The sequence below is a fragment of the Protopterus annectens genome, chromosome 5.part0 (assembly GCF_019279795.1).
Source record: "Protopterus annectens isolate FY-2018-M chromosome 5.part0, PAN1.0, whole genome shotgun sequence".
Taxonomy (NCBI): Eukaryota; Metazoa; Chordata; order Ceratodontiformes; family Protopteridae; genus Protopterus; species Protopterus annectens.
Genome location: NC_056735.1, coordinates 827,029,447 through 827,043,628, shown reverse-complemented (window position 1 = coordinate 827,043,628; position 14,182 = coordinate 827,029,447). Strand labels below are relative to the sequence as shown.

At 40.3% G+C, this 14,182-nt stretch overlaps 1 protein-coding gene across 1 annotated transcript in view; it reads right to left on the bottom strand.

The window, feature by feature from the left end:
• Window positions 1-14,182, bottom strand: part of MCF2L (MCF.2 cell line derived transforming sequence like) — a 1,071,259-nt gene that overhangs the window by 104,807 nt on the left and 952,270 nt on the right. The window contains exons 21-23 of the mRNA XM_044071884.1: window positions 12,025-12,150; window positions 10,110-10,331; window positions 6,292-6,384 (exon numbers count right to left, since the gene is read on the bottom strand). Of these exons, the coding sequence (XP_043927819.1) occupies window positions 6,292-6,384; window positions 10,110-10,331; window positions 12,025-12,150 (441 nt within the window). The remainder of the gene's footprint in view (window positions 1-6,291; window positions 6,385-10,109; window positions 10,332-12,024; window positions 12,151-14,182) is intronic.

Sequence of the window (14,182 nt, the reverse complement as noted above, 5' to 3'; positions counted from 1 at the left end):
CAGGCAGCCCTTCGGTCGGCCGGATTCCAAAGTCTGGGTCTGGCCTCGGCTGGTGTCGCACTCCACCCGACGTCACAGCTGCAGTTATTCAGGTATAAAGGCATCAGCCGATGCCATTTTCCTCAGTGTTTCTTGCCCCAGATGCCAGGTGCCCTCTAGGAAGGCTAAATTTGGATAAATGCAAATGATTCCAAATAGTAGAGAGCAAATTCAAAAATAAGCATGTATGTACATGTATATACAAACAAATACACCATAATAGATTCCCCCAGCTAGCTATAAGATGGGCAAATACCCTAGGAGTACCACAGAGGGGAAGGAGAGTGGGTAATCCTGACTGCAGATGCATTCCTATCGGACATCTACATTTATGGTAGGTACAAAACTGTACTATGTCCTTCAAGGATGCATCTGCAGTCCTTACAAATGGGTAGAATACCATAGCCAAACTGGGGGAGGAGGAGAAATGAAATTATAGTGTAGTTAGGATCCCTTGCAAAACAGCAGTGGCAAAACCTGCTCGGGATCTAGAGTATAAAGGTAAATTATAATGCTTGGCAAATGTATGCACGGAGCTCCAAGTAGCAGCCTCTAAAATGTCTTTGGTAGCCACTCCTCGAAGAAAAGCTGTGGTAGTGGCTGTAGCCCTTGTAGAGTGAGGCCTGATGTTTTCTGGAGTTTTCTTCCCATGGTAGGAGTAACAAAATCTAATGCAATTTCCCATCCACTTAGAGATTGTCTGTTTTGAAATTGCTTTTCCTTCCATTCCTGTTGCATATGCTACCAGTAGCTGGTCAGTTTTTCTATTGCTCTTGGTCCTGTCCAGGTAGTAGCGTAATTGTCTATGCACATCCAAGGTATGCAGCAGTCTTTCTCCCCTGTTCTGTGGGTTGGGGAAGAATGTAGGTAGGTGGATAGCCTGATTCAAAGATATTTTGGAGACCACCTTAGGCATAAAAGTAGGATTTGTTCTCAGGGACACTCTATCTTGATGGAAGATCAGGAAGGGCTGTACTGCCATTAATGCCTGTAGCTCAGATACCCTTCTTGCTGAAGTGATTGCCAGTAGGAAAGCCGTTTTCCATGATAAGAATTGTAAATCTGCTGTTGCTGCTGGTTCAAACGGAGGGAGTGTCAATTTTTCTAGTACAAAGTTCAAGTCCCATGCTGGCAATGGTGGCTTCCTAGGAGGTTTTACATTTTTAATTCCTCTCAGAAACTGCCTGAGCAGAGGATGTGAGAAGACTGGAGGATCCAAGTCGTATTCTGCTGAAATAGCTGATGCATGAATCTTAATGGAAGAATAGGACAGACCTTTGTGGAAAAGCTCTGCCAAGTATTCCAGGATGTTGGCTATGTTTACCAGTGACACATTCTCTCCTTTTTCAGTACTCCAAATGGAATATCTTTTCCATTTTGCTGAATAATTTTTCCTTGTTGAGGGTCTCGAGACTCCAAGATAATGTCTTTTACCCTTTGGGATAAATTTGGGTTATTTGTTCTTATGCAATGTTCCAGGCAGTTAGCTGCAGTGTTTTCAGGTTTGGATGCAGGGTGTTGTAGTTGTTCTGTGTTAACAGCAAGGGAACAAGGGGTAGGTGCCATATTTGTTCCCGAGACATGCTCCTCAGTAATGGGTACCAATGTTGTCTTGGCCAGTCTGGAGCTATCAGGATGATCCTTGGACGGTCCTCTTTGATCTTCAATAGCACCTTGTGCATCAAAGGAAGTGGTGGGAATGCATATGCTGTCAGGTTTTTCCAACTGAACGATAGGGAGTCCACCTTCCAAGCAAGTGGGTGGTACGTCCTTGTGCAGAATTTCTTTAGTTGGTGATTGCGTGGGGATGCAAATAAATCTACTTGAGGGAGTCCCCATTTTCTTGTAATGGTTTTGAAGATGTCCGGATGCAGCATCCATTCGTGGGCATCCGTGGAAGTCCTGCTTAGCATGTCTGCTAGAATGTTTTCTTTTCCTGGTACAAAAATTGCTTGTAACTGAACGTTGTAACTCAGGGCCACATTCCAGAGATCCATTGCCATCCGGCATAGAGGGTACGAATGTGTGCCTCCCTGTTTGTTGATGTACCACATAACTGTGGTGTTGTCTGTCCTTATCAACAGTTGACCTTGTCGAAGAAAAGGTCTGAATGTCTGAATTGCCAGTTTTACTGCCAGCATTTCCTTTTGATTTATGTGTAGGTGCAGCTGGTCTTGAGTCCATAAGCCTTGTATGCATTTGTCCAGCATGTGGGCCCCCCAACCGAGGTCTGAGGCGTCCGTGGTAATGGTTTGGCTTGGTTGAGTGTTGTGGAAGGGCAATCCTTTGTTTGATTGACAGGCCTGAGCCCACCATTGGAATTCTTGCTTCAGGCATGGAATTATTGGAATTTGGGTTTCTAGGCTGTGCTTGTGTTGAGACCATAAATTCCTTAGGTACCACTGTAACTTTCTCATATGCAGTCTGGCATGTGGAACCAATATTATGCAGGATGCCATGAAACCCAAGGCTTGCAGGACTTTTCTTGCTGTTAGATGGTTCTGCTTTGTTAATGCCAAGAAGTATAGAGGGAGTTGTTCCTGTTTTTCTACTGTTAGGAATACCATTTGCTTCGATGTGTCCAGCCCTGCACCCAAGAAGGTTATCCTTTGGGATGGTATCAGCCTTGACTTGTTTATATTGACTGTGTATCCCAGGGCTTGTACTAGGTAAATGACCCTTTTCAAGTCTTCTGCTAACTTGCTTTTGTTGTCCACTTGTATCAGGCAGTCGTCCAGGTAAGGGTAGATTTGGATTCCCTGGAGCCTGCAATGAGCAATTACTGATGCCAGGCATTTCGTGAACACTCTGGGTGCAGTAGATAAGCCAAAGGGCAATGCTGAGAATTGATAATGCTCTGATCCTGCAAGAAATCTGAGGTATCTTCTGCAATTTGGTCGTATGGGGACGTGCAGGTATGCCTCCTTGAGATCTAGAGTTACCAGCCAAGACTCCTTGCCCAGCATGGGAAGAAGCTGCTGTAGGGTCAGCATTTTGAATTTTGGGACAATGATGAATGTGTTTAAAGTGGACAGGTCGAGAATAGGTCTCCATTTGCTTTCTTTTCTTGGTACCAGGAAGAGTCTGGAGTAAAATCCCTGTCCTTGCTCCATAGATGGTACCTTTTCCACAGCTCTCATTTCTAATAATTGAGATATTTGTTTTAGAGCTTCTGCCTTTTGATTTGGAGGTAGGTTTGGCATTCCTCTCTTCCCTGGTAGAGTATGGAAGTGAAACCTGTAACCTTGGTCTATTGTCTGCAAAATCCACTTGTCTCTTGTGATGTAATGCCAGTTTACTGAAAATAAAGCTAGCTTCCCGCCCAAGGGTGCTTTTAGTTGTTCCCTGGTAGGCGGTGCTAGAGCCAAGTCACTGTGATTGTCCTGTAGTAGTGGTGGTGGCTGTGTCCGTGGCTGCACCTCGCTGGTTGTTACCCTGCCACTGGTGTCCCCTGTAGGCACCCCTGGATTGACCTCGGCTTCTTGAACGCCTATTCCTGCCTCTCTGGGCTCTGGAGGAGTCTGGAAAGGACCAATTCTTGGAGGGCCAATTCCTGCTAAATCTTGGAGGTTGGACCTGTAAGAAATCTTTCACTGTTTGGACAGATTTTGCCTTCTCTTCCATCTTCTTCAGCACCTGTTGTGCAGGAGAGCCAAACAAATTGATCTTGTCCATGGGAGCATCTAGTAATTTGGATTTCACATGGTCTGGTAAGGCCTGCTCTTTTAACCATGCATGCCTTCTGATAACTGTGCCAGTCATGGCTGATCTGAAGGAAGCTTCCAGTGCATCATAGCCGCATTTTAAGGAATGGTTACTGACCTGCTGAATGTTATGTACCATTTCCTGAACAGATTTTTTGTCTAATGGTTCATCTGAGGACAACTTTTTGGTTAACTGGTCTAGCATAAATTCTTGATACTGGATCATGTGGAATTGACAGTTCAATGCTCTAGCTGAAAGAGTTGCAGAAGTGTAAACTTTTTTACCCCATCTCTCTAAGGACCTGGATTCCCTTTCAGAGGGGAGGGGGTTTTTGGCAGAGGTAGCTGCTACAGCCTTAGGACCCTGGGAGATAGTCTCGGATCTGCAAAAGGAGCCTTATACAAATGGTGATGAGTATCCGAACCCTGTAGTACCTATCGGGCTTAGCAGGGACCGTGGAAGTGAATCAGGAGCAGTACAAGCATCATTAAATGCATCATCTACAACAGAGAGAACTGGAGGAATGGCTAAAGGCCTATGTTGTGGTAAATGCAGAAAGGTTCTAAGCCTCTTTCTAGAGTCTGAGAAATCCTGGCCCTGCCACTGAAATTGTTCCCTCATAGCATGCAAGGTTTCCCCAAAGGAAAATTCCTCAGGCGGAGAGGCAGAAGGGATGGACTCTTCAGCATCAGAGTCTTCATAAGGGGAGAAAGAAGCCTCTGGAGGGTTAGTATTATCTGAATCATCAGAGGAATCATCTGTAGAAACCGGTTCAGGGGGCTCTAGGCCTCTTCTCTGGAGGTGGGTGAGAGGCCCTGTCTGTGTGAGATTGGGATCCCCGGATTAAAGAAATGAGATCCTCTGCTAAACTAAGCATTTGTGAACTAGAGCTAGGCCTGTGAGAGGGGGTCTTAGCAGGCACAGATTTAGTAGTTTTAGCTGCTTTAGCCCTGGCAAAAGCCTTAATGGACATGGATGCAGGTGGCCTAGCAGCTCCACGTGCAGGGGTGGAGATATCCAAGGGGATAGTGTCAGATAATTCCTGAGAAACTGCCAGAGCAGAAGGTAAATCAGAAGCCGATTCCACGAGGTTGGAAGAGGCCTCGGTAGGAGGTAAGTTTTCGGCTGAAGGAAGAACCGCTTGCTCGGTTTCAGCCGAAACCGAGACACTCGCGGTTGCCTAACCGGTTTCGGCCGAAACCGCAGACCGCGAGTGTCTGTCCTTTTCCTTGCGCTTTTTTGATATTTGCGTAGTCGGAGGATTCGACGGCATAATGTAAGCAAAATCGGTGCCGAAAAACTCCTCAGCAAATTCCGACCGACGTCTAAGCGTCTGTCGGTTAAAAGAAGCACAGGCTAGACAAGCTGCTACGTCGTGGTCTGGGCCTAAACAAGGTAAGCAGTAAGAGTGGAAATCTTTATGAGGTATTTGTTTCCCACAAGTTAAACAGTTATTCACTTTTTCTGACATCGGCTGAGGCAAGAAAGAGTCCCCAACGGGGTACTTAGCTTTTTAGAAGTCTTCGGTAGTAGAAATCTCTGGTTCTGACCGACCGGCACTTGCGAACAGCTTCTGCTTCGGGTGCCACGTGACAAGAAAGACTGAGGAAAATGGCGTCGGCTGATGCCTTTATACCCGAATAACTGCAGCTGTGACGTCGGGTGGAGTGCGACACCAGCCGAGGCCAGACCCAGACTTTGGAATCCGGCCGACCGAAGGGCTGCCTGACGACAGGACAACCCATTTGTAAGGACTGCAGATGCATCCTTGAAGGACATCAACTAATCCCAAAACATCATAAGAAACACAACTGAAAGCCTTAAAATGATTAAAACAAAAGACACATACAAACAAGTGCATAAAAATAAACGAAAAAAATTCAAAAAAACATTTTCCTGTGGAGGGCAAGTATCGCTGCATCCCAATGAGGCATGGCTCACTAGAATATATCCAACAAAGGTATCCATATAAAAATTAATGACACAGGTATGACAATTGTGGTTCTTGAATATGTTGCACGTCTTTTTGTGTCTTGATATTAGTAGCCAGGATGTTAGTTACCTAGAACAAATAACATGTTCCCCTTGTCCAGCATAATTATGTTTAATCTATTATCAGACAAATAACTGGTGTTTGTGGTGCAAGTGCCTTATTATGTGAAGTTGGTATACCATGGGTGGGTGGGTTTGAGGCATGAGCTCTGTGGAATATTTCAGGATACAGATGATATAAATGAATCCATCTAAGCAGATATATTCATTGCATGCATTCTTATCACAAGCTTTTAGAATATGAGTTAATAAATAAAGATATATTTATGAACATCCTACATCATTCGTCATTTGCATTAGTGATAGTGAGCAATATACATGGAGGAATCATAAATGTTTAAATCTGTAATGCAAGATGATGTTTAAAGAGAAACAGACCCTGCTTTGCTGGGTATGTGTATAACTTAGCAGCATCAAAAACCATGCCATATTTATTCCTTTTACTTTTATTTTTAATGATATACTTGTTAAATATTGATTTTGACAACTATTTACCTGGATAATATAAACTTCCTCCCTTGCATTATACCAGATTTCAAACTTTTTGCTGTCACCTTTCACTGTCTCAGTAATTCCAACAGAACCCATCTGTTAAAAGAAGAAGTGTACACAAGTAATATTCAGTGAATCATATACCAACAAACTAGAAAAAAAACAGTCTTCTTGTCTGGCTGGTAAGTATTCCAATAGTTTAGACAAGCATCTCTAAACTTAATGCAAATGAATAGAAATTATAAAATAACAAAACAATATGAATATTAAAATTATTTGAATTGCATCATGCCTAAATGGTAAAAATGCATAACTTGTAAATGTTAAAGTTAGTCCCAGTATCCTATGTAACTCTCTTCTGTATTTTAGTACTAACAAATACTTTTCTTACACAAAAACATTCTGATCAGACTGGGTACACATTAATAGGCATCTTAAATGAATACCAAGAATAACAGTGGCTACAATACAATTACTTACTGCAACAGTATTTTACAGCAATGCACAGATAAATGTTGAAGATAATAGAAAAATATACAAAGGCAGCCTCCTCCCACCCTTTCTCTGTGTCTCTGGCTTCCGCTTATCGTAATCTGACATCCAAAGTCCCTCCCTCCACTTTCATTGCTATTGTCAGTTGTGTAAACGAAGTACTACTCTCACCCACTGTTTTCCATATATCCATAATACTAATTGCCCACCCAGCCAGCCAGTATTGCTCCTGAGTAAACCTTCTTTAATTGCAGACTGCCTGCTGTCCATTTTCTCACATCTCTGACTGGCACACAGTGAGAGGGTCCTAAATGAATCCTGCTCTATCCTTTGCAGATAAAAGATGTATTTTATTGTTTTGCACTTCAGTTAACTATATTTTTTGCTGTTGTTATTGTTGTCGCTGTTGTTGTTCACTTTTTTGCTTTAAATCATAGCTTAGACAGCTGACAATAGCAATGAAAGGGGAGGAAGGGACTATTACTGGGAACTGGGTGGAGAGGAACACTAGGCAGCAAAATTCTACAAATGTGCCATAATGACACAAACTATTATGGTGATCAGGAGTGGGAGGGAACCACAGGACAGAAGACTAGTCAGGGGTACAGGTAGGGGACTGTGGTTAGTGTGTGTCTGTGTGTGTCTGAGAGAATGTGTATGCATGTGTGTGTGTCTGAATGTGTACCTGTGTGTTTGGGAAAGTGATTGTGAGGTGGAATGTCAAGGCTTACATAAGAAGTAGATTGTTACTGTTATGTAGCATTAGTAACTACAAATTATCTGATAATGGGGCATTCTTACTTCATTGTCTCTGAATTGCAAGCAGGGACTTTTTAATGAATCCCCTAGATTATGTATTCGATGTAGACATAAACTTCTTATAAGCTTGTTTAAAGATAGGGGCCAGTGAATCTGGATACTGACCAATCTGCTATCATAGGAAGTTACCAGGCTAATGGCCTAAGGGCCCTTACAAGCCTAGCCAAATTTTACCCTTGTTACCATGATCAGCACCTACTGCCCCTGTCCACGAGGGACACAGGTGGAAGCCCTGGGGTGACTTTACTGTTACACATCCAATTGTCCAGACTGTGTTTGAAGAGGGCCAATGAGGTACTCTGCTTGATGTCTAGTGGGAGTCTATTCCAAAGGTGTGGTAACCACTAGAAGACAAATCTGTCCCTCCATCCGATTCTACTGATATCACACACCAGGTTTAAGTCTTTAGAGAGAGTAACACATGTGCCATTTGACTTGTGAATGTGCAGATTTCCAAAATTGCCTTACATGCAAGGCAGAGATCACCTCTGAGTAGTTTGTATGAAACACAATAAAGTGAAAGTGATTTCAGCTAATCCACATAGGATAGCTGCTGAAGACCTTGACTTTTTTTTGTGAGGAACCTTTGTGGCCTCTACAATTGCTGCAGGTGTTTTGAAAGGTACATGTCAAAAGGGGTGTTGTATTCAATTACTGGCCTAATGAGTGAAGAGTACAGGGAGGTGATGACTTCACTTTTTCTCAAGGCAATGCCCTTACTTATGAGGTGAGCCATACAGAATACCCTTCTTGCCACTATGGAGACATGGTGATCAAAGGCAAGGGTGCTGTCAACCTGAGTGCTCTGATCTCTCACCACTAAGTGTGTATTTAGGGTACTGCTATTGATGTGGCAATTTTCAGGAATGTTGCTCTTACTGAAAGAGATGACAATACATTTTTTACATTGAGTTTGAGGCCATGAATTTGGCACCAATAATTTGTTTGCATAAGACCTTTTGAATGATGTTAACATTGTTTGGAGATTCTATGACCACAACCAGTTTTGACAGCAAAGTTTGTCAGCCACAGTCCCTATCAAAACATCTTGATAAGTGAAGTGGCAAGCATGTTGAAACTCAATTTGAGAGCATTATCATTTCTTATCATTAGAGGAGGGATGACCTAGAAATCAGGTGTAACATTATACCCTGCCACCAAAAACTGCACTTAGCCAAAAAATAAATATATTCTGGAAAAGACCTTTTAAGGAGAAGAAAATGTCTCTTTGAGTGCTAGGAGAATGAACTCACACCATAAAATATTTCCTCTTCACCGGATGAGTCAGGGATGGAGTATATTTCTTTTTTCTTTACCTTATGAACCTTCACCTTTACCTGTTCTGCATTATTAATGTTATAAATGTTTATTTCCTTTGGTACTGCTATTGTCTTGAACAGCACTATGCATTACAGCAACAAATCTGTCAGAATTTCAAGGCCAGAGCTTCCTTAGAAGCATTTAATGCTTACACTAGGCAATTAAATACATAATACGAAACGGTAGTGAGGAACTATAAAATATGAATTACTAAACATAGTTGTTATCAACAAAGAATGCAGTACAAAAAGGGATAGCATTTCCTTGTACATGGTCGGGTACTAAATGTTCTGGTTAAGACTCATCTAAGTTATGCTATGGATCTTTTACATAAGTTTAGCAGCACACACAAAACTGTCATACATTTTACTTTTTCTGCAGTGAGTGACTCAGAATTTCCGAACTCTCTGTGGACGATGACTGTGTCCCTAAATAAGAGACTTGGGGAGTATCTTAGTGCTGCTATCTCTAAATATTATAATATGCAGTCAGTTTAGTAATCCTGAGCATATCTTCCCCATGGATACACTTTTTTTAGAAACAGTCAGTGTCTGGTAAGACTCCTTTTTGTTTTGTCTAGGATTACCAGTTTTGGATATTTTATGTTAATTTATTTTACTTTCTTGTTAATTAGAAAAGTTTTCAACACAGGGTTGCTTGTTTACAGTGGTGACGTGTATGTGTTTACTTACAGGCTTTGAACATAGACCACAAGGTCATCAAATCAGGGACTACAGGGTGAAGCCAGACAGCAGCTTATAACTTTACCCCTCTGTGCTACACTGTCATTTTTTTCTGCTGTTAAACAATCTGTAGATGTCCTACACATTTTTTAAAGACCGAGATCTGAAATGCAGTGCACCTGGATGGTATTAAATGAATACAGCCTACTCTGTTAAGGTACTGAGGACTTTTACAGAAAAGCAACAAGTTATAAAAGGTGATGCAGAGAACTTAAACTGCAAGGCACAATAGCCAGACAATAGGTCCTGATTTCTAACCTGCAGCACATTTCACTGTTGCTGTTTTACGTTTAACTAACTTACGGTAGCTGGTACAGATGTATTCCACAATCACATTTATTAGGAAAGATGATATTCTGTGTTTACTTTGCTGAGATTATGATCAGTCGTAAGTGTTGTACAATCAATAAAATGCTATGATGGGAAAAGATGTAGGCAGAGTCTCACATTTAGGGAGTGCTTGTAGCTGTACGACGGTGCTTTTTCATAACCCTCTCCATTTTCATCTCTCTTTTTACAGAAAAGCACTGCCTTCTCATAGAGAAACAGATGCCTTTGCATAGGTTTGAAGCGTGCAAAATCCTTCACTTTTGAATGGCCCTTTTTATGTTCTGTGGACACACTGAATGATCCTTGCATCAAAAGTTTACCAAGCTCGCAGATATTCCCCTAAATAAGAAAAACAGAAAAAAAGTAAACAACAAAAAAAAAACACAAACACATAAGGTATTAAGGCAACAATGCAATAGGTAAGAAAATGTTAACAGCGTGAACAAATGTTATGGACAGGCATCTACTGCATACATCTCACAGCCTTTTCATAAACTTTACATGTTAAATTTAACTTCATTATAATAAATGAACAGATAAAAGACAGTAAAGTTAGTTTTCAGTCCACAAAACAGTAAAGAAAAACTCAGAATTTTTAAAACAAGAAAATGGCAAATGATTTAATATTACTCATACAAACTTTCCCACATTACTGATCAGAACTGAACAAAACTTTTTAAGTAAGCTATATGTATTTTATTTGTTCAATATCACAATGCTGGACAAATAATCAATTTTCTTTAAGAAGTTCCTTGTGATAAAGGGAAAACTGTGGGTGGAAGATGGGAAATTTGTTTTTTATAATATTTAAAAAACATTAATGTTCCTTTATCTCTTCTAAGGGGTTAGCAGTAACTTGTTCGACCTCACAATGACATTCTAGGAATAGTCATAATGACATCTATATATCTATCTATCTATCTATCTATCTATCATCTATTTACCTATCTGTCATCTAGCTTCCTTTATTTTATGTCAAAATCTGAGTGTTTCTTTGTTTTAAAGTAGAAGTGTGTGACACACATACACATGCGCACACATACATACACACACCACACACACACACACACACACACACACACACACACACACACACACACACACACACACACACACACACACACACACACACACACATCAATTTCTTTTTCTTTTGTAAGACAAGGTTTATTTGTACCAGAATGCACTCTGTGGTCTCACAACATAAGCCTTTGCCTTTTCTTTTCCTTCGGTCTCATATGAAATAACTTAGACATGCAATGCTCTGCTCTAATGCTTTCTCTAATTTTCTGTGGTCGCAGTTGAGTAGATTCTTTTTAGACAGAGCCAAGTGATTTTTGTGATTAGCAAATTTCTAAACAAAACATTGTAGCCTTTTTCTTGTTTCACTAAACACAGGTCACGTTTCTTGTTTTCCAAATGCAGATAATAGCCTATTTTGTTGGTAAACTTCCCCAGTCATGCATTCCTCCTGCATTTGTGCCTGTTTAGAAATTTCATGACAGTTATGCCCACACACCCAAGAGAAACAGTTCCTGTTGACAAATGATGCTGCTGTGGGTTCATTTGGTTATCATGCACATCAAGAAATCCTAAAGAGAAATACTATAACAGTTCCTTAAAGCCAAATTGGTGCAGAGGGACTACAGAATCTAGTATAGATTGGCAACAGTGGAAGAAATGTGTAAACCATACTTTATTGATTCATGTTATACCCTAAAGTCCCACAAAGGGGAAATTAAATTATTCTGTGAAGACAGAAATTAACAATTGCATGTTTACTTTTTTAACAAGTTTCCTTCAACACTGTTTATCAATGTGGCATTAAAACCATCCATAATAATAGCAATAGAAAAATTAAAATTTTATCATCCATGTGGCCCTTTCTTTACCAATGTATAAAAGATGGATGGGGCTTTAATTTGAAAAAAAAAAAAAAAACATTGCAAACCACCAGACTTTAGGACTCTGTTCTTTATTTCTAAAAGATGTTCACCTACACCTACAAAACTACCATGCTTTAATAACTTACATCATATCCTGTGATGGCGATCTGATGCATGGAGTCATTGACTGCTTTCAGGATTCCAAGTATGGCTCTAAGGGCTTCCTCTAGATCTTCAGCTCCTTCACAGTATTTACTATATTTCAGCAACTCCTACAAAACAAGTGGCATATAATAAACATACGAAACAAAAGCATCCTTTCCAAACACAATTTCCACTTGCATTAGGACTAATTATATGATTATCTGGGTCTATATCATATAATCGAACACGGAGAACTTCGAATACCAATATCCCGAACTGAAAACTCCGAAGTGCAAGAAGTACGAAAACCAAAAACTTTGAATATTAGAACTCCGAACAGCAACGGTCGGCCATCTTCACACCCATATGACAACATAACAACACATAAACACTTCACAGTATTACTAATGTGGGGGGCTTCACCCCCACACACCCCAATCTGGGGGCCCCACACTCCCCTACTTAAATATACCAACTCCGAGATCGCACCACAGTGGAGAAAACATCAGAGTACAGAAGGGCCAACTAAGACCATTCAGAGTTCCGATCTTTGCAGTTTTGCGTTTTCAAATTTCTTACACTTCAGTGAATTCAGTTTGATATTTTGGTATTCAAAATTCTCAGTATTTGACTTTATGATATAAACCCAATTATCTGAATAATGATGATAAATTCAGGAAATTAGCATAATGCAATATGCATGAATACAACAAAAATGCTGGATTTACCTACAACTAAGGGAAGATTATTACACCTTTCCTCAGTGATGTTCTTGTTGCCTGTCCCACCCCACTACCTGGTTATGTCACCTGGGAGCATGCCCTAGATAAAATTGTGCACGGAATCAGATGCCATAGCACAATAATGTCACATGCCACCTAGAATCCACTTTTGTGCATTAAAGGTAAAACCTAATTCACAAATGAATTTAAAATTCCATATTTTAAAAGCTATTACATACCAAATACTATGCAAATAAATTGACAATTCTTTATTGCACTGAATGCCCTACATATGACCACATGCTTTAATGTAACATGAAAAAATATAAAGTACCCTCAAGTTTGTATCATTCTTTCTTCCTCTAAAGTCTAATAGTAGTAATGCTGTCATTTATTTCTCTGTCTATTTATATGTTTACCTACCTACCTATGTGTCTTTCAGTTTATGCCCTCAGGTTGCCTAGCTAGGTCAACCCTACTTTCAGTGGAGGCCTAGGAAGAAAAGCACAAACAGTTTATGGTAAGTGATTCATTTAATTATTCATCACAAACTTTAGGATCAGAAAGTAAAATCCCTTAGCCCACTTAAATATGATCTTAACAACATTCCATCTGAGTATGCAGTGGAGGTGAAGAATACAGTTAAAGAATTGCACCTGGTAAAGAGAATACCTGCAGAACTATGGATATGAGTTTAGTATACTGCCCAGGAGGTCACAGCAAAGAAAATTCAAGATTTCCAAATAGAAATAATTTTAAGAGGATAAAATGGCTATATGTAGAGGCCTTAGCCATGTCCAAGGAAATGAGTTTTGTAAAAGGCAATGTAGATAGATGATAAACTTGGTGTAAATTTTCAGAAAATAATTTCATAAAATAACAAAAAAGATAACAAAATAATATGTCAATGAGCATTAAAAATTAATAGAAGAAGCTAATGGGATGGGAAAGGCAAGATATCTCTTTGAGAAGATTGGTGTTATGATGATAAACTTCCATTTAGAATGTGTGTGATAAAAGAAAAAGATGGGATGCAGACTGCAGAAACAGAAGGTTTAAGAAGTGTAGAAATCTATAAAATACTTTAGAAGAAGGACTGTAAAGCCATGATGATGTACTCTTTGATGCAGAGCCAAGCATCCTGGGGAGTGAAGTCAACTGTGTCCTTGAAAGCCTTACTAATAACAAAGCTGCAGGAAAAAGTGATGAAAATTGAGGCTGAAATTGTTTAAAATCCCACAAAATGATGTTTGTACAGTGTTGCCCTTAGTATGGCAGAACATTTGGAAAATGTAACACTTGCAGAGAGAGAGAGATGCACTCTGACTACTGCAAGATGACATAGGTTTGAACAGCAGCTTGGGTATCTGACAGTGCAGGCAGGGAGGATGAACAAGTCTGTCCTGAAGGGAAGGGGTAATGGTTTTGAGTGTGTCCT